This window comes from Bos mutus, chromosome 7 (genome assembly GCF_027580195.1).
Source record: "Bos mutus isolate GX-2022 chromosome 7, NWIPB_WYAK_1.1, whole genome shotgun sequence".
NCBI classification, from domain to species: domain Eukaryota; kingdom Metazoa; phylum Chordata; class Mammalia; order Artiodactyla; family Bovidae; genus Bos; species Bos mutus.
In genome coordinates, this window is record NC_091623.1 from 43,343,050 (window position 1) to 43,363,865 (window position 20,816).

Sequence of the window (20,816 nt, forward strand, 5' to 3'; positions counted from 1 at the left end):
CAATGAACACCCAGGACTGATCTCCTTTAGGATGGACTGGTTGGATCTCCTTGCAGAGGAGGCTGGTGGCTACAATTCATGGGGTCACAAAGGGTCTAACATGACTGAGCACACACATATACACAACTCTTTTCAAGCTACAATGTATCCTGTGCAAAATCTAAAATATTTACTATCTAGCCCTTTACAGGGGGATTTTTTTATTTCTTTTTAAATTAATTTTTATCAGAGTAGACTTGCTTTACAATGTTTCTTTAGTTTCTGCTGTACAGTAAAGTGAACCGGCTGTACATATATATTTATCCCCTCTTTTTTAGATTTCCTTCCCATTTAACTGACCTCTTTTCTATAGAAAAAGGAAAGCCTGATACTCAGTGGTCCATGAATCAGAGTCATCATTATTATGAGAAGCTTGACAGAAATGAAGACTCAGACACCACATCAGACCACTTAAGTCATCATTTTAACCATCTCAGGGGAGTTATATGAGCCTTAAAATTTGAGGATCACTGGAATAGATGGGGATAGAGAATGGCTGTGGAGATCCGGGCCCTAAATATGTCTTCAGGAACATGAGAGATGCAAATTTGGGGCATTTTTTCCACAGGCATCTTCCATTTTTCCCTGCCCTGGACAGGGTCAGGAGAGGTTCTACCCGGAAGCTTTAAAAGCATTACAGCTACAGTTTGTTTCTTTAGGTAGATATATTCCTAAGTATTTTATTCTTTCCGTTGCAATGGTGAATGGAATTGTTTCCTTAATTTCTCTCTCTGTTTTCTCATTATTAGTGTATAGGAATGCAAGGGATTTCTGTGTGTTGATTTTATATCCTGCAACTTTACTATAGTCATTGATTAGTTCTAGTAATTTTCTGGTGGAGTCTTTAGGGTTTTCTATGTAGAGGATCATGTCATCTGCAAATAGTGAGAGTTTTACTTCTTCTTTTCCAATTTGGATTCCTTGTATTTCTTTTTCTGCTCTGATTGCTGTGGCCAAAACTTCCAAAACTATGTTGAATAGTAATGGTGAAAGTGGGCACCCTTGTCTTGTTCCTGACTTTAGAGGAAATGCTTTCAATTTTTCACCATTGAGGATAATGTTTGCTGTGGGTTTGTCATATATAGCTTTTATTATGTTGAGGTATGTTCCTTCTATTCCTGCTTTCTGGAGAGTTTTTATCATAAATGGGTGTTGAATTTTGTCAAAGGCTTTCTCTGCATCTATTGAGATAATCATATGGTTTTATTTTTTCAATTTGTTAATGTGGTGTATTACATTGATTGATTTGCAGATATTGAAGAATCCTTGCATCTCTGGGATAAAGCCCACTTGGTCATGGTGTATGATCTTTTTAATGTGTTGTTGGATTCTGATTGCTAGAATTTTGTTAAGGATTTTTGCATCTATGTTCATCAGTGATATTGGCCTGTAGTTTTCTTTATTTGTGGGATCTTTGTCAGGTTTTGGTATTAGGGTGATGGTGGCCTCATAGAATGAGTTTGGAAGTTTACCTTCCTCTGCAATTTTCTGGAAGAGTTTGAGCAGGATAGGTGTTAGCTCTTCTCTAAATTTTTGGTAGAATTCAGCTGTGAAGCCGTCTGGACCTGGGCTTTTGTTTGCTGGGAAAAAGGCAGCCTTCAGAATGGGAGAAAATAATAGCAAATGAAGCAACTAACAAACAACTAATCTCAAAAATATTCAAGCAACTCCTACAGTTCAACTCCAGAAAAATAAATGACCCAATCAAAAAATGGGCCAAAGAACTAAATAGACATTTCTCCAAAGAAGACATACAGATGGCTAACAAACACATGAAAAGATGCTCAACATCACTCATTATCAGAGAAATGCAAATCAAAACCACTATGAGGTACCATTTCACACCAGTCAGAATGGCTGCGATCCAAAAGTCTACAAGCAATAAATGCTGGAGAGGGTGTGGAGAAAAGGGAACCCTCTTACACTGTTGGTGGGAATGCAAACTAGTACAGCCACTATGGAGAACAGTGTGGAGATTCCTTAAAAAACTGGAAATAGAACTGCCTTATGATCCAGCAATCCCACTGCTGGGCATACACACTGAGGAAACCAGAAGGGAAAGAGACACGTGCACCCCAATGTTCATAGCAGCACTGTTTATAATAGCCAGGACACGGAAGCAACCTAGATGTCCATCAGCAGATGAATGGATAAGAAAGCTGTGGTACATATACACAATGGAGTATTACTCAGCCATTAAAAAGAATACATTTGAATCAGTTCTAATGAGGTGGATGAAACTGGAACCTATTATACAGAGTGAAGTAAGCCAGAAAGAAAAACACCAATACAGTATACTAACACATATATATGGAATTTAGAAAGATGTTAACAATAACCCTGTGTACGAGACAGCAAAAGAGACACTGATGTATAGATCAGTCTTATGGACTCTGTGGGAGAGGGAGAGGGTGGGGAGATTTGGGAGAATGGCATTGAAACATGTAAAATATCATGTATGAAACGAGTCGCCAGTCCAGGTTCGATGCACGATACGGATGCTTGGGGCTGGTGCACTGGGACGACCCAGAGGGAGGGTGTGGGGAGGGAGGAGGGAGGAGGGTTCAGGATGGGGAACACGTGTATACCTGTGGCGGATTCATTTCAATATTTGGCAAACCTAATACAATATTGTAAAGTTTAAAAATAAAATAAAATAAATAAAAGCATTACAGCTACAGTTTGAATAAGTGGCCAGCAGGTGGCAATAGTGGAACGTCACAAAATGGATTAAAACCTGCTTTTATTTTTTACTTTTTTTTTTTTTTAGTCCTTGTCTTTTTTTTTTAATTTATTTTAATTGGAGGCTAATTACTTTACAATATTGTATTGGTTTTGCCATACATCAACATGAATCCGCCATGGGCGTACACATGTTCCCCATCCTGAACCCCCCTCCCACCTCCCTCCCCATACCATCCCTCTGGATCAACCCAGTGCACCAGCCCCAAGCATCCTGTATCATGCATCGAACCTGGACTGGCGATTCATTTCTTATATGATATTATACACGTTTCAATGCCATTCTCCCAAATCATCCCGCCCTCTCCCTCTCCCACAGAGTCCAAAAAGACTGTTCTATACATCTGTCTCTTTTGCTGTCTCGCATACAGGGTTATTGTTACCATCTTTCTAAATTCCATATATATGCATTAGTATACAATGGCACCCCACTCCAGTACTCTTGCCTGGAGAATCCCATGGACGGAGGAGCCTGGAAGGCTGCAGTCCATGGGGTCGCTGAGGGTCGGACTCAACTGAACGACTTCACTTTCACTTTTCACTTTCACTCATTGGAGAAGGAAATGGCAACCCACTCCAGTGTTCTTGCCTGGAGAATCCCAGGGACTGGGGAGCCTGGTGGGCTGCCGTCTATTGGGTCGCACAGAGTCGGACACGACTGAAGTGACTTAGCATGTAGCATACTGTAAAAACTGCTTTTAGGAAACACAGATCCTGGCTCCTCTGGGAGGGAACAGCATGTGCAGCCTTCCCGTGGTGGGACAGAGCCTGGGTTGTTCAGGGAAATCATGGAGACCGGTGTGTCTTTAGCCCACAGTGAGGACAGATGAAATGTGCAGGGGGCTGTGGTCAGACCTCACCAGGGGGATTGGACTCAGGATGAGGGGACCATCGGGGGATAAGCAAGAATACAGGAGGGCAGGTGATTCAGAACAGACCTGTTGCCAAGTCCTACCATGCGCTAGTGATGAGCAAGCTTTTTCTGTAAAGGGCCAAAGGGTAAATGAATATCAGCTTTATGGACCATAAGGCCTCTGTCACAATGACTCAGCTCTGATGCTACAAGGAGGAAGGCAATACCTCGAGAAAAGGTATTTCTATCATTTTACATGTCACAAAATATAGTACTTTTTAAAGGTGTGGTACATATATGAACCCCTGGGTTGCAAGGAGATCCAACCAGTCCATCCTAAAGGAAGTCAGTCCTGGGTGTTCATTGGAAGGACTGATGTTGAAGCTGAAACTCCAATACTTTGGCCACCTGATGCGAAGAGCTGACTCATTTGAAAAGACCCTGATGTTGGGAAAGATTGAAGGCAGGAGGAGAAGGGGACGACAGAGGATGCAATGGTGAGATGGCATCACCAACTCAATGGACCTGAGTTTGAGCAAGCTCCGGGAGTTGGTGATGGACAGGGAGGTCTGTCCTGGCATGCTGCAGTTCATGGGGTTGCAAAGAGTCAGACACGACTGAGCAACTGAACTGAACTGAACTGAACATATATGAAAGTATGAAAGTGAAAGTTGCTCAGTCGTGTCTGACTGCAACCGCATGGACAGCAGCCTTCCAGGCTCTTCTGTCCATGGAATTCTCCAGGCAAGAATGCTGGAGTGGTTTGCCATGCCCTTCTCCAGGAGATGATCCTCCTGGCCCAGGGATTGAACCCATGTCTCTCACATTGCAGGCAGATTCTTTACCATCTGAGCCACCAGGGAAACCCAAGAACCATGTAATATGACTGAGCCATTCAAAAGGGTGAAATCATATGGCAGAAACCAACACAACATTTTAAAGCAATTTTTCCTCCCATTTAAAAATAAATTTGAAATAAAGAATGCAATAATGGCACTTGCAGCAACATGGATGGACCTAGAGGTTGAGTGAATAAGACAAAGGAGAAGTATTGTATGACATCCCTTATATGTGGAATCTAAAAAGAAATAATACAAATGAACTTACAAAACAGAAAGAGACTCAGACTCAGAGAACGAACTTAACATTTGCCAGGGCGGGTGGGTGGGGGTAAGGAATAGTTAGGGAGTTTGGTATGGACACAGTTGCTCTATGTAAGGACACGCTGCTATATTTAAAATGGATAACCAATAAGGACCTACTATATAGCACATGGAACTCTGCTCAGCATTATGTGGCAGCCTGGATGGGAGGGGAGTTTGGAAGAGAATGGATACATGCATATGTATGGTTGAGCCCCTTCCCCGTTCACCTGAAACCATTACAACATTGTTTGTTCAGCAGCTATCCCCCAATACAAAATAAAACATTTTAAAAATAAGTAAATAAAATGGATAACTAACAAGGACCTACTCTATAGCACAGGGAATTCTGCTCAGTGTTATGTGGCAGCCTGGATGAGAGGGGAACTTGGGGGAGAATGGATACAGGTATATGTATGGCTGAGTCATTTTGCTGTCCACCTGTATCACAACATTGTTAATCAGCTATACTCCCATCCAAAATCAAGAAAAAGTTTTCTTAAAAATAGTACTTTTTTCCCATTGCATTGAAAAATGTATTGAACTCATCAAATTAATGCAGAAAGAATCTCAACTAATATTAACCTTCTGTGTATTCTGCTCCCCCAAATTATAGTGATAAAATGTAGCATGCAGTGGAGCTTTTGTTTGCTTGTTTTAAAGAAAGTAAAATAATATTGCAGAAATGCATCTGCTGTTTGGGTTTTAGTGGCTGGCACTCCTCCTCAACCCTGCCCCTCCAACATAGTTGCCTCTCTCAATACGGCGGGCTACCTTGCAACTGTGCTGCCCGGTTCTTAACCAGTAGGGCCACCTGGGAAGCTCTACCTGCAACAGATGTTCCCAAATATAGTAACTACCAAAATATCTCAAAATACCAAAATATCTCAACTACATCTTGGGGAGGAGAGGAGGAGGGGATGAGAAGGGGATGATAGAGGATTAGATGGTTGGATGGCATCACCAACTCAATGGACATGAGTTGAGTATGCTCCAGGAGTTGGTGACGGACACGGAAGCCTGGCAAGCTGCAGTCCATGGGGTCGCAAAGAGTCGGACACGACTGAGAGACCGAACTGACATCTCAAAAAGAGGAAATCAGGAAGAAGTTTCCACCTTCTGTATCAACTGTCTGATCCCTAATTTGCAACCCAGAAAATCCTGTCTAAAATCTAGTGTGGGCTTCCTAAAATTACAAATCACTGGACATATTAATCTTATGGTCACATCACTAACTCTTCCCTCACAAACACTAGGTTTGAAGGTCTTAATTACCAAAAAAATTATCAACAGTAGCATGAAATTTGGTCCATGAACTGCAGCCTTTTATTTTCAATCATGGGGCTCAGCAGCTGCTCAAAATTTACTTGTTGAGTAAATTAAGGAATGAATGAACTGATGGATGGATGGATGAGAGGATCGATGGATGAATAACGCTGGCCAGTTGTTGTTGTTCATTTGTTAAGTCATGTCCAACTCTTTTCGACCCAGTGGATATAGCAGGGGGCGCCTCTGTCCTCCACTATCTCGCAGAGTTTGCTCAGACTCCTGTCCATTGAGTCGGTCATGCCATCTAACCATCTCATCCTCTGCTGTCCCCTTCTCCTTTTGCCTTCAGTCTTTCCCAGCACCAGGGAAAGATTCCCTGGCCAGTGTGAGAATACAATAACATTTCTTTCTCTCCATATGGGATTTTACTGGGTATTCAGATCAGTTTGAGAGATTCAGACATGGAGGATCATACAGGGGAACTGATTGTCCCAAGGTCACATGCTGAATCGGGTGGGGTGGAAAGGAATTCCAATCCAAACTGTGTGACCCTAAAACCTGATCCCTCTCGCATCATGATGTTGGTTGGTCTCCCAGGTGGGTGACTTTCCCACCCACCTCCCAGGTGGATGACTTGGAACAGCTCAAGTCCTGCCCCATGTGCGGTTCTCAAGGGGCAAAAGTCCTCACCAGATCTGCTGCTGGGAGTGGCTAGAAAGCCATGCCAACAAGACATAATAAAGGACTCAGTAAGACTTGAGCCCAAGGTCCTGGGAGCCCAAGGAAGTTCCTACTTCCAAATGTACATTTATCAGGGATCTGGGGAATTACTGCCCTCTCTATGAATCTGTGTAGTGGGACGTCCCCCCAAGACCACCCTCAGTGAACCACCCTGTGATTCACTAGAAGGACTCACAGAATTCAGCAAAGTTGCTATATTCATGGTTTATTGCAGAGAAAGGATACAAATTAAAATCATCAGGTGGGATGAACTGGGAGATTGGGATTGACATATATACATTGTTGATACTATATATAAAACATATAACTAACGAGAACCTACTATATAGCCCAGGGAACCCCACTCAGTCCTCTGTGGTGACCTAAATGGGAAGGAAATCCAAAAGAGGGTGGGGGTGTGTATATATATATATACATGATTCACTTTGCTATTCAGTAGACATTAACACAACATTACAAAGCAACTATACTCCAATAAAAATTAATTTTAAAAAATTAAAAAAAATAATATTAGCAAAGGTAAAAGGCACATGGTGCAGGGTCCAAAAGAGACAAGGCTCTAGCTTCTAGTTGTCCACTCCCCGTGGTGTCATGTAGACAGTGCTTAATTCTCCTAGCAATCATGAGTAAACAACACACGTAGTGTACTGCCAACCAGGGTAGCTCCTCTTGAGTGGTCGTGCCCAGGTCTTCATAGGGGGTTGACCAGTGTACTCCTCTGTTCAGGTTGCCTCCTCTACCTCTGGGACAACTAGCACCTATGAAGCCCTGGTGGCCACACTAGCACCCCCAGGCCTTAAAAGTTGGGCACTAGGGCAGCTCTGGGTTTGACTGCAGGTGGCCAATTGTCAAATATGTCCTGGGGCCTGTGCAGACACCTGGTCATCAAGAGAGCCCAGCAGACCTGCAGCTAATAATAAAAGCAAGGTAGGCTGAGTGCCGAAGGATTGATGCTTTGAACTGTGGTGTTGGAGAAGACTCTTGAGAGTCTTTTGGATTGCAAGGAGATCAAACCAGTCAATCCTAAAGGAAATCAATCCTGAATATTCAATCCAATCAATCCAATATTCATTGGAAGGACTGATGCTGAAGCTGAAGCTCCAATACTTTGGCCACCTGATGCAAAGAGCTGATTCATTAGAAAAGACCTTTATGCTGGGAAAGATTGAAGGCAGAAGGAGAAGGGGATGACAGAGGACAAGATGGTTGAATGGCATCACCGACTCAATGGACATGAGTTTGAGCAAGCTCCAGGAGATGGTGAAGGACTGGGAAGCCTGGCATGCTGCGATCCGTGGCGGAGGTGGGGGGGGGGGGGCGGAGCGGGGGCGGGGGCGGCAAGTCACAAAGAGTCAGATACGACTTGAGTGACTGAACAACAACAACATGGGCAGGGCTTCCTTGGTGACTCAGTGGTAAAGATTCCACCTGCCAGTGCAGGAGACATGGGTTCAGCCCTTGAGTCAGGAAGATTCTTTGAGAAGGAAATAGCAACCTATCCCTATAATATTCTTGCCTGGAAAACCCCATGGACAGAGAAGCCTGGCAGGCTACAGTCTATGGGGTTGCAAAGAGTCAGACACAGCTTAGTAACTAAACAAAAACAACTTCATGGGCAACAGGGGGCCCCCCTGTACCTCAGCTCCAGCTCTACAAGTGTCCGGCAGGGCTTTTTCATGGGTCATCGGGAGGCTCTGGCTGACATATGCTGCCCTCTCTGATTGCCTTCCAGGCAATACCACATCCTGCCTCAGGAAGCGGCCTTGTGGGAACTCAACCACCCTCTGTCCCCTCTAGTTCCTCAATGCTGCCCCAGGGGACATCTCTGGGTAGCCACTTCTTCCTTGGTACCTCTGAGGACTGACTCCCAGCCAGAGAGACCTGTGCAGGCTGTAGAACTTGCCTTATCATCCTGGAAGATGCGAGATGCTAGTGAGTCTCCAGTGTGGGAACAACTGCAATGACAACAGGAGGTGGCAGAAACTCCCTGTAATCAGCTCCATCTTTCATTTCCCAGGAAGTGAGGACCCCCAGAGAGGTAGCAGACAGGGGACTTAACCCACAGACGCATGCCTCATCCCCAACACCTCCTACTCCCATAATGGGGAGTTATTCTTCCCTTTGAACAGATGAGGAAATTGAGGCCTAGAGAGAATATCTTCATTCGGCATCTCCCAGAAGTTGATCCTGTGATAAGGATTCAAGGACAAGTAGTTTATTTGGAAAGAGATCTAGGAGGACTTCCCTGATGGTACGGTGGTTAAGAATCTGCCTATTATACAGAGTGAAGTAAGCCAGAAAGAAAAACACCAATACAGTATACTAACGCATATATATGGAATTTAGAAAGATGGTAACAATAACCCTGTGTACGAGACAGCAAAAGAGATACCGATGTATAGATCAGTCTTATGAACTCTGTGGGAGAGGGAGAGGGTGGGGAGATTTGGGAGAATAGCATTGAAACATGTATAATATCATGTATGAAACGAGTCGCCAGTCCAGGTTCAATGCACGGTACTGGATGCTTGGGGCTGGTGCACTGGGACGACCCAGAGGGAGGGGAGGGGAGGGAGGAGGGTGGAGGGTTCAGGATGGGGAACGCGGGTATACCTGTGGTGGATTCATTTTGATATTTGGCAAAACTAATATTATAAAGTTTAAAAATAAAATAAAATTTAAAAAAATAAAAAGAATCTGCCTACCAGTGCAGGGGACACAGGTTCAACCCCTGGTCCAGAGAGATTTCACAAGAAGCAGGGCAAGTAAGTCCACCAGCCACAACTACTGAAGCCCACATGCCCTAGAGTCTGTGCTCCACAACAAGAGAAGCCATGCAATGAGAAGCCCACGCACCACAACTACAGAGTAACCCCTACTCATTGCAACTAGAGAAAGCCTGCGCACAGCAATGAAGACCTAGCACCACCATAAATAAATAAATAGTTTTTCTAAGTGACCTAGAAAATGCTCAAGGGTTTCCCAGGCAGTGCTAGTGGTAAAGAATCCACCTGCCAATGCAGGAGACACAAGAGATACAGGTTTGATCCCTGGGTCAGGAAGATCCCCTGGAGGAGGAAATGGCAACCCACTCCAGTATTCTTGTCTGGAGAATCCCATAGACTGAGGAGCCTGGTGGGCTACAGTCCACAGGCTTACAAAGAGGGACACAGCTGAAGTGACTTGACACACACACAGAGAAAATGCTGAAAGGGAGGTGGAGAAGTGAGACAGGGAAGGGAAGGGAATCAGTAAAGAGTGCACTGATCTGCAAGTTCCCACTGTGGGTTGCTGGGACTCAATCCCATGAGGACCTCTGAGAGTCAGTGCAGAACACACACTTCAGTCAATTCACCTGAAGGGTGAGGAAGGTAGAATACATATTCATCAACTTCCATTGTCTGCCACAGAGGTGTAGAGCTCCACTCAAACCTGATCTGCCCCCTCTGCCTGCATTTCAACAAATCCCTGCTGAGGGCTGATTTATCCATCAGGCATCATAAGCATAGTACATCAGCCAATGATGTGAATATCTGGAGGAAACAAAATACACAAACGTGCACACACACCAAAATCTGAGCAGCAACTAGCAAAATTCAGATGAATTATTGTACAAAATTCACATAGTATGAAGCTTATCACTCATAATCATTTCATAATATACAGTTTGTAGATCATTTGTTTTCACTTATCAACAATTTCTGAGCACTGAGAAAGAATCATAGCCAACTGTGAATTAAATGAGTGGCTGCTGCTGCTAAGTTGCTTCATTCGTGTTCGACTCTGTGCAGCCCCATAGACAGCAGCCCACCAAGCTCCCCTGTCCCTGGGATTCTCCAGGCAAGAACACTGGAGTGGGTATTAAATGAGTTACATGTAACCAAATAAATGCAACAGGAAACATATAGAAGCTCTGTCAAAAGGGTTTACCAAAAATAATAATAATATTGATGTGACCTGTGAGTGTCCTTTGATCATTTGATGTGATATAGGTGGTAAGAGACACAGGTTTGATCCCTGAGTCAGTAAGATCCCCTGGAGGAGGGCCTGGAAACCCACTCCAGTATTCTTGCCTGGAGAATCCCATGGACAGAGAAGCTGGGTGGGCTAAACTCCATAGGGTCACACAGAGTCAGACATGACTGAAGCAACCTATTACACACACACAGTGGAACCAAGGGCTGCTCTTACCCTTACATCAGCCTCCAGCTCCTCTGAGTTACAGTACCCCAAAGGACCATAGTCCTGCAGTCCCTCCCCTCCGCTTGTGAAGAGGTATTGCCTTGACCCCCAACCCCTGTCTCCACTGTCAGCAGTTGCCTCAAATCTGATGGTGTGGACCCCACCCCTCTCAACCTCACTTCTCCCAAATACATAGAACCAAGAAACTAACAGAGCCTAAGAGACCTGTGGGACACCATCAAGTATATCAATATATGCCTAACAGGAATTCCAGAAGGAGAGAGGCGACAGGGGCAGAAAGAATAGTTGAAATAATGTCCCCAAAGCTTTCCAACACTGATGAAAGACATGAATATACACATCGAAGAATCTCAATGAACTACAAGTAGGATAAACACAGAGATCTATACCAAAATATATTATCACCAAACACACACAACGTCCTCTGTCCAAGTCTCTACCACCTGCCACCTGATCTCCCACCTGCACATTCAGCAGTAAATAAGACAGACAAGTGTTACCTCATGCAGCCCCAGTCTGAACAAGGAGACAGATAAACTAGAACTAGTCACTAGAACTATAGAGTTTAAGCCATGGCAAGTGTTACAAGAAACAAAGGGACTTCCTTGGTGGTCCAGTGGTTAAGACTGTGTTTATAATGCAGGGGGCATGGGTTTGATTCCTGGTTGGGGAACTAAGATCCCACATGCCATGTGGTGCAATCAAAAAACTTTTTTAATTTAAAAAAGAAGAAGAAATGAATCACAGTGATATAATAATGACTGGACAATGGTAGATGGTCAGGGAGATGAAGGCCTCCTAAGGAAATGCCATTGGACCTAAAGGATGAGAAAGAGGCAGCTTCAAAAGAATCAGGGCTTCCTAGCCAGAGGGAACTGCATGTGCAAACGGCTTGGGGCAGGAACAGTTTGATGTGAAAAAGAGCCGGACCGAAGGTCATGGTGGGTGATGAAGACAACCAAGGCTATGAAGCCAGAAGTCTTGCTGGACTGGATTTTATTTGTGGAAATCTGGATTTTATTTTAGGTGGAGTGAGCAGTTATGGGAAGACTGTTCAGCAGGGGCATGCCATGATCTGATTTTGGGTTTTTAAGTCCACTCTAGGCACTGCATGGAGAATGGAATATAGGAGTAAGATGGTTAAATTTTCCAAAACAGCCACAAAAACACCTCCCATCCCACATTCTCTTGCACAAAGAATGTTACAAGGTCACCATGACACACCACCCATTGAGAGAGGTGGAGTCTGTGTCCCTTCCTCTTGAATCTGGTGCCAAAAGTAAAACAGTGTGACACTCCAAACTGGATCAGTAAAGGAAATTTAGCTTTTGCTTTGTTTTTTGAAGCCCTGGGTGGCTCTGTAAGAAATCCAACTACCCTGACTGCTGATCTGCTAGGAGGAATCCAGTTCGCACCAAGAGGATGGTTGTTCAGTCACTAAGTCGTGTCCGACTCTTTCTCACCCATGAACTGCAGCACACCAGGTTCCCCTGTCCTTCACTATCTCTAGGAGCTTGCTCAAATTCATGTCCATGGAGTCAGTGATGTTATCTAACCATCTCATCCTCTGCCACCCTCTTCTCCTTTTGCTTCAGTCTATCTCAGCATCGGGGTCTTTTCCAATGAGTCAGCTCTTTACATCATGTGGCCAAAGTATTGGGGCTTCAATGACAGTCCTTCCAATGAATAGTCAGGCTTGATTTCCTTTAGGATTGACTGGTTTGGTCTCCTTGCTGTCCAAAGGACTCTCAAGAGTCTTCTCTAGCACAATTTGAAAGCCTCATTTCTTCTGCACTCAGCCTTCTTTACAGTCCAACTCTCACATCCATATATGACTACTAGAAAAACCACACGTTTGACTGTACAGACCTTTGTTGGCAAGAGGCTTGTGGAGGTGCCACAGCTCCTGTGGCAGTCCCAGCACACACCTGGCATCAACTGCAAGTTCTGTAAGTGAACACGCCTCCAGATGATCCTGGCCCTTCGTTTGTTGAGTCACCCCAAACCTTGAAATCTTTCCAACAAAAGAGTAGAGACAACCAATGTCAGCTCTGTCCTGCCCCAATCCTTAGCCCACAGCATCTGTGAGCATCATAGCACGGCTGATTTACAACCACTAAGCTTTGGGGTGGTTTGTTAAAGAGCAGTAGTAACTGGACTTGGGGAGAGAGAGAAGTGGAGAACTGGATGGAGGAGGAAGGCAAGAGAGTGGCATCCGGGGAAACTAAGGGAAGAGGGGATGTTGTCAAAATAAACGATGCCAGGGCTTGCACCAGGCTGGAGCAGTGGATGGGAGGAAAGAGAAGAGATCTGTGGATTTGTGCAGGACGCCTTTTGGAAGTAAACTCAAGAGAACCTGCTGTATGCGGTCACTAATGGAGGGTGGGTAAGAGGAAAGACAACAGCCAGTGACAGGTCCCCCGCCCGGCCCTGGCGATTGACTACAACTCCCAGCATCGCTCGCTCAGGCCGCGGGAAGGGCAAAAAAAAAAAGTTTGGGCCAAGCATTCCCGGAATGCGCTTCCTGCTGGCGCGGGGCGGGGGGCGGGCAGGGAGACCGGGCGGGGCGGGGGGCGGCGCGGCCGGAGCCCGGGGCGCGCACTCAGCCCGGCCCGGGCCCCAGCATGGCCGAGCCGCTGCTCAGGAAGACCTTCTCCCGCCTTCGGGGCCGGGAGAAACTTCCCCGGAAAAAGTCGGACGCAAAGGAGCGCGGTGAGAGAGAGGGAGGTGGGGAAGAAGGGGCCCCGAACCCCGCCCGGCTTGAAAGAGGGTCCCAGGGCCCCAAAGAGGGACAGCTGAGGGGACAGGAGAAGCCCCGCGGAAACCCCCGGCGGGTCGGGGTTGGGGGCGGGGGCAGGCAAGGGTCGTGAAAATAACGGGCCGGGGGGGGGGCGCGGACCGTTATGTGCGCTTGACCAGGGATGCCAGCGCTGCGGGCTCCTCGGGAGGCCCGGGAGGGGGCCTCACCCCTGACAGGAAATGGGGCCGAGGCTGAGCGCCTGGAGAGTGGTGGGGAGGAGGAGCTGGGAGGCTGAGAAACTTGGGCTTAGTCAGGCCAGGCTGGCGACACCCTGTGCCCTAGAGACCAGGGATGGGAGACGGGGGCGTACACCCTGCAGAGGAGGGAGAGGCTGTGCGTCGATCGTGGGGGCCACCTCCCAGTCCCCTCTTACCTACTAGCCCGTAACTGCAGCTACACCCACCTTAGGCAGCCGCAGGAAACTGCCCCCTATACAGGTGGGGAAACTGAGGCATGGAGCAGTTTGGGTGATTTACCCAATGCCAGTGAAGCGACTTAACAGCTCTGTGGACTACGCTACTAAATGAGAGCCCAGAGAGACTCGGGGAGTGGAAGTATGAGATGACCAGAGGAGGGAGTCGGCATGGAAGACCTTAAAGACATGGGAGCTGCGTGGGACAGGAAGTTCCGGAAAGGAAGGGGTTAAAGGAGGGAGGGCCAGAGGACTTCATGGATCTGACTTCCCCCCAGCGGTCTTCCCAGAGATTCCCAGGGTTCCCAGGGCAGAGAGAAGGGACAGGGGTGCCCACGCACAAACACACACAGGAAACAGCCCAGGATGTCGAAGGGGAGGATGGAGCAGCGGCGGGGCAGGGGAGTGGGGCGGGGTGGGAGGGGGGTGGTTCCTAAAGCAAAACTGTTGGGGTCTGTCTGGGCTAAAACACACGGTCAGCTCCAGGATTGGGGCAAGATTTGGAAAGAAAGGCAGCAGGGTGGGGGAGTGACATGCTACGGGTAAAGAACCTGGCAGCCACACACTCACTGTCACGCCTGCTCTGGTCTTCTAAGCAAGCTAGCCAGCATCCACCATGGGCTGTGTGTGTGCCTGAGATATGAGTGCCTAGGAAGCGCTCTCATGCTGAGATCACAGTGAGACTCAGATGGCAAGTGGTTTCCCCGAAGCCACCCACTGAGAAGGCACAAGCACGGGGCTCCACGCCAGCATTAAAGAGAGGCATGGGGACGTAGAGTGGGGAATACAAGGCCCAGGCCCGGAGAAACCCCTCTGGACCTCTGAGGCTGGAGGGCAGACGGACCGAGTCCTGTTTGGGACACTAGGGCAGGGAGCTGTGGGCAGGGAGCTGGTAGCAGGTGAGATTGCCAGCCTGCAGCCACCCATTCCAAATGAATGTGGGGAGTGTACAGGCTGAGTGCACCCCATGTCCCATAGGGGAAGAGCCCTGGGCTGGGGCTGCTCTGGGGGCAGTGGGGGGCTGCATCTCACTCCCCTTGCTCTCTGCCAGGCCGACCAGCCCAGCGCCCGGAGCCCAGTCCCCCAGAGCCCCAGGCCCCAGAAGGACCCCAGGCTGGAGCGGAGGGGCCCCCCAGCCCTGAGGCATCTCGGAGCCCGGCTCACGGTGCCTACCTGCAGAGCCTGGAGCCCAGCAGCCGCCGCTGGGTGCTGGGCGGGGCCAAGCCACCAGAGGAGGCCACTCTGGGGCCGGGGGCACCTGGCAGTGGGGAGCCTGCTGGTGAGATCTGGTACAACCCCATCCCAGAGGAGGACCCCAGACTCCCAGCACCGGAGCTCCCAGGCCCACAGCCAGGCTCAGCTGAGGCAGACAGCCCGGCCTCTCCAGGTGAGCACAAGCCTCCCACCCTGGGGCCTGCAAGGTGACTACAAGCATAATCACCCCCATCCCAAGCCCAGAATTCTGAACCCTGAGGTCTGCTGTCTTCACAGGCACAGTCCCTGCCAGCCCCCCGACCAAAGCCTCCCGCACCAAGTCCCCCGGCCCAGCCAGGCGCCTCTCAATGAAGATGAAGAAGCTGCCTGAGCTGCGGCGCCGACTGAGTCTGCGGAGCACCCGGACGAGCCGAGAGCGCGAGCGGGCCGCCCCCGAGGGCTCGGTCATTAGTCGTTACCACCTGGACAGCAGCGTGGGGACCCCAGGGCGGACAGCAGTAGCTGAGGGCGCACGCGGCCCGAGGGCGGGTTACCTCAGTGATGGCGACTCTCCTGAGCGCCCCGCGGGGCCTCCGTCACCCACTGCCTTCCGCCCCTATGAGGTGGGCCCCTCCGCCCGGCCGCCCCCGGCTGCGCTCTGGGGCCGCCTCAGCCTGCACCTGTACGGGCTGGGGGGGCTGCGGCCGGCGCCTGGGGCCACTCCGCGAGACCTCTGCTGCCTGCTGCAGGTGGATGGGGTGGCCCGGGCCCGAACCGGGCCGCTGCGTGGGGGGCCAGACTTCCTGCGGCTGGACCACACCTTTCACCTGGAACTCGAGGCAGCCCGGCTGCTGCGGGCCCTGGTGCTGGCCTGGGACCCCGGTGTCCGGCGGCACCGGCCCTGCGCCCAAGGCACTGTGCTGCTGCCCACGGTTTTCCGAGGTAGGGTGCATGGTCTCGGAGGGGGCGGGGAGGGCACAGGACTCGGCTCCCAGCTCCCTCCTTCCTCTAGAGTGCCCAGGGTGGGGACGTAGCTTGGCCTAGGGGACAGGGCACAGGAAGTGATGGGGGAAGACCCCACTCAGGAAGTCCCCCTTGTGTCTTTAGGGTGCCAGGCCCAGCAGCTGGCTGTGCGCCTCGAGCCCCAAGGGCTGCTGTATGCCAAGCTGACCCTGTCGGAGCAACAAGAATCACCCAGCACAGCTGAGCCCCGAGTCTTTGGGCTGCCCTTGCCCCTGCTGGTGGAGCGTGAGCAGTCCCCTGGCCAGGTGCCTCTCATTATTCAGAAGTGTGTTGCGCAGATCGAGCGCCGAGGGCTGCGGGTAAGTCCCTCACCCCACCCTAGCTAGCCCCCAGACCTCAGAACCACTCCCCAGAATACCCAGGGTATGGAGGCCAGGCTTCCCCCTACCCCACCTGGGGAACTCTTAGCTCCAATCCCAGCCTAGACAAGGGCAGGAGCTCCCTACACACCCCCAGATCCTAGCATCTAGCCCAGAACTCATGGGTCCTCTGTTCATTAGATAACATAGGATCCCAGCCCTTTCGGAGCTCAGAGTCTGGTGGGGGGAAAGACATGACTGCTACTGCTACTGCTAAATCACTTCAGTCGTGTCCGACTCTGTACAACCCTGTAGACAGGAGCCCAGCAGGCTCCCCCATCCATGGGATTCTCCAGGCAAGAACACTGGAGTGGGTTGCCATTTCCTTCTCCAATGCATGAAAGTGAAAAGTGAAAGTGAAGTCGCTCAGTCGTGTCCGACCCTCAGCGACCCCATGGACTGCAACTTACCAGGCTCCTCCATCCATGGGATTTTCCAGGCAAGAGTACTGGAGTGGGGTGCCATTGCCTTCTCCGAAAGACATGACTAATAAATCACATATAAGAAACAGGCTGGGATAAGAGTGAAGAAGCTGGGACAACTTAAAGCAGGACCTGACCTGCTGGTTAGGACAGGGAAGGCTTTCCAGAGGAGGTGACAAGTAAGCTGAAAAGGAGTCAAGGTTTCCTGAGTCAAAGGAGGTGGGTGCCAGGACAAGTAATTTGGAGGGTTTACAGGGCTGGGTTGTCCAAGCAGCCAGATGGGGTCCCCCATGACAGGTGTCAGAAGAACAGAAAGGCAGCCAGTGAAGTTTCAGCCAGCCCCCAACCTCTCAGCCCATTGCCACCTGGATCCAGGCCTCTGGCCCTCACCCCATAGGGCCCACATCAGTCTGTACTCTGACAAAAAAGACACCTCTCTGCTCCTACCCCCAGGTGGTGGGGCTATACCGTCTGTGCGGCTCGGCAGCCGTGAAGAAAGAGCTTCGCGATGCCTTTGAGCGAGACAGTGCAGCTGTCTGCCTCTCTGAGGACCTGTACCCTGATATCAATGTCATCACCGGTCAGCTTGCCCCTTTGCTCTCCTGCCTGCTCCCCAGTCAACCCTCAACTCAAGGCAGTCCCTGTGGTCCCTCTAGGACTTCACCCCTTCTGTTGGCCTTGTTTTTACCTTCCTGCACCTGTCCTCCTCCTCTTGCCCCCCTCCCAACCCCTGCTGAAGTTCCAGCCTCAGAACTCAGGGGTGCCCTAACTAGTGTGGGCCCTATATCCACAGGCATCCTCAAGGATTATCTTCGGGAGCTGCCTACCCCACTCATCACCCAGCCCCTCTATCAGGTGGTGCTGGAGGCCATGGCCCGAGGGCCCCCAAGCAGGGCTCCATCCAGCACTGAGGGCACCCGTGAGCTCCTCAGCTGCCTGCCAGATGTGGAGAGGGTGAGTTGGGCCTGGGGGGTGGGGAGAGTGGGCAGGACAGGGAGTGAACTGGCATCAGCAGAATGTTTCTCCCATGCCTGGGCTGGTGATGGCCATGAATGTGTGGCACCATCACACTCCTAGTGCTGTTAGTGTCCCCACTATACATAATGGAAGCCAAGGCCCAGGGCAGTTGAGTGAGTTGCCTCAGGTTTCACAGGCAGAATGTATCGAAATTAACAGACTCAACAGAGGTCTGTCAACCTACCGTAAGGGAGGTTCCTGGCTGTGGGATCCTGCCTCTGTACCTCAATATCCTCATCTGTAAAATGGGATTACTACCAGCCCTGCCTAACACACAGAGGAGAAGGTTCAAGCCCAAGTTCTGCCATTTCAAAGTTGTTACCTTTGGCCTCAGTCTTCCCTCCAGCAAAACGGGAGCATAATACTAATAGCTAAGTTCTGGCAGGATCATCTCCCAGCTATGAGACTGAATCTCAGTTTCCCCATTCTGAACCGCCTTAGTCTGCCTTGAGTGCGACAGGGGACCGACTTTGCCCATCTCGTACTCGCCCAACCCTCTTCTCTCAGGCTACATTGACGCTTCTCCTGGACCACCTGCGCCTTGTCTCCTCCTTCCACGCCCACAACCGCATGACTCCGCAGAACCTGGCCGTTTGCTTCGGTCCTGTGCTGCTGCCAGCGCGCCAGGCACCCGCCAGGCCCCGCATCCGCAGCTCTGGCCCGGGTCTCTCGAATGCGGTGGACTTCAAGCGCCATATCGAGGTGCTGCACTACCTGCTGCAAGCCTGGCCAGGTGAGCTGGCCCCCGCCCCCGCGCCGCGGAAACGAGCCTGGTATCCCAGACGATGCTTTCTCTGGCGGCCAGTTAAGAGTCTTGGGCTTCAGGCGAGGCACGCCCCCTCGTCAGAGTGAAAACCAGTACCTAGTTGCCTGAGCAACCAGTACTAGCTCAGCCAGTGAAATCCCGATCCGGTCGAAGGCCTTGCCTTTCGACAGGCCAGTAAGGGGCGTGATTACCTAAACAGCCAATCAGAGGCCTAGGTGTCGCCTCTGGACGTGACGTCACCCAAGCCCTCCCTCTCCCACTGCAGATCCCCGCAGGCCCCCAGAGCCTCCGGAGCTCGTCCCGTACCTGCGGCCCAAACGACAGCCATCGCTGCACTTGCCGCTAGCGAGCCCCGAAGTGGTGACTCGGCCCCGCGGCCGGGGCGGTCCCGAAAGCCCCCCGAGCAACCGCTACGCGGGTGACTGGAGTGTTTGCGGGCGGGACTTCCTGCCCTGTGGGCGGGACTTCCTCTCCGGGCCAGACTACGACCACGTGACGGGCAGCGACAGTGAAGATGAGGACGACGAGGTTGGAGAGCCGACTGGCGCCACCGATTTTGAAGACGACTTCGAGGCGCCCTTCAACCCGCACCTGAACCTCAAAGACTTTGATGCCCTCATCCTGGACCTGGAGAGAGAGCTCTCCAAGCAGATCAACGTGTGTCTCTGAGCCGGGCGGGGCTGGACCCCAATTACTAAGGCCAGGCTCCTGGTTGCTAAGGCGGTGCCCTAACGACCTAGGGAGGACCAGACCTGTAGCTCAGGCCTAACTCCTGGTTACTGGGGAATTGCCTAGCGACCAGCCGATCCTTTGCTGAGAATCATTCCCTATTTCCAGTACTCAGTATTTGGACACTGGTTGCGACGGCCGGGCATGGGGGACTTTAGGGACCAGCTACTGTGGCCGTCTTTTCTTGAGTACCAAGGGCTTCTCTCCTGGCTGCCAAAAGGCAGTCCTGCTTGCAGGGCCGCCATCTTTAGCCAGGGAAACACCAGTTACTGTGAGCATCACCCTGAGATGGTGAGACACCCTCCCAGTCAGTCCTTGCTGCTGCCAACCAAATCAGTATTAGCTTTGAGCACTGCACTCTGCTTCTCCCTCAGTGGGCCCCAGGACTATGAAGAAGTGCTGTTTGAGGCAGGGTGTCGGGGGAGCCCCTCTCCTGGGCTCTGGATAGATAGGAGCAGCCTGGGGCTTATAGGAAAACAAGTGGTTTCGCCACCCTCTTTTCCAGGGAAAACCTCATAATTGCCTCAAACCAGCAAAAGTAGATAGCAAGAGTCTGGCCCTTCCCCTCCCCAATTCTTCCTCCCCATTCCTGAAGAAATTAAGCACTTATAAGACCTCCCTTTTGGAGGGGACGTGGTTTATTCAGTGTGTGAGACAGGAAGCTGCAATACTTTGGCCACCTGATGCAAAAGAGCCAATTCACTGGAAAAGACCCTGATGCTGGGGAAGACTGAAGGCAAAAGGAGAAGGAGGCAGAAGAGGATGAGGTGGTTAGATAGCATCACCGATTTAATGGACATGAATTTGAGCAAACTCTGGGAGATAGTGGAGGGATGGAGGAGCCTGGCGTGCTGCAGTCCATGAAGTCACGAAGAGACGGACACGACGTAGTGACTGAACAACAAGTGAGCAGGGGAAAGGACACAGTTGAGCTCACAAATAGGCCCAAGGACTCCCCAGGGCTGTCAGAGCCTGTCTTAGCTCTGACTCCTTCCAGCCCCTCCCTGTCCTCAGGGAAGACTGCAGGGTCACTGGGCCTCACGGCTTAGGCCCAGGGCAGGCAAGGATGAAACTCCAAGCCAGCTAGGCACAGTCCAGGGGTGGG

The 20,816-nt window shown here is 50.3% G+C and overlaps 1 protein-coding gene across 2 annotated transcripts; it reads left to right on the forward strand.

Annotated features, from left to right (window-relative positions):
• Nucleotides 1-13,535: 13,535 nt before the first annotated feature.
• Nucleotides 13,536-20,327, forward strand: SYDE1 (synapse defective Rho GTPase homolog 1). 2 transcript variants are annotated; one of them, XM_070373215.1, is made up of 9 exons: nt 13,536-13,701; nt 15,253-15,588; nt 15,693-16,018; nt 16,145-16,337; nt 16,503-16,717; nt 17,653-17,779; nt 17,993-18,153; nt 18,724-18,949; nt 19,248-20,327. In XM_070373215.1, exons 1-9 carry the CDS (start codon nt 13,614-13,616, stop codon nt 19,649-19,651), a joined length of 2,076 nt encoding a protein of 691 aa, XP_070229316.1. In that variant the 5' UTR covers nt 13,536-13,613; the 3' UTR covers nt 19,652-20,327. The 2 variants fall into 2 exon arrangements, with proteins under 2 accessions (XP_070229316.1, XP_070229315.1); XM_070373214.1 differs by having other exon boundaries at nt 15,693-16,337.
• The last annotated feature ends 489 nt before the right edge of the window (nt 20,328-20,816 follow it).

Excerpts from the sequence above, each read along its gene's own strand:
- SYDE1 (XM_070373214.1), top strand. The coding sequence starts at position 13,614 with ATGGCCGAGCCGCTGCTCAGGAAGACCTTCTCCCGCCTTCGGGGCCGG. Across the intron at positions 15,589-15,692 it reads AGACAGCCCGGCCTCTCCAG|GCACAGTCCCTGCCAGCCCC; the intron begins GTGAGCACAAGC and ends CTGTCTTCACAG. Across the intron at positions 17,780-17,992 it reads TGATATCAATGTCATCACCG|GCATCCTCAAGGATTATCTT; the intron begins GTCAGCTTGCCC and ends CTATATCCACAG.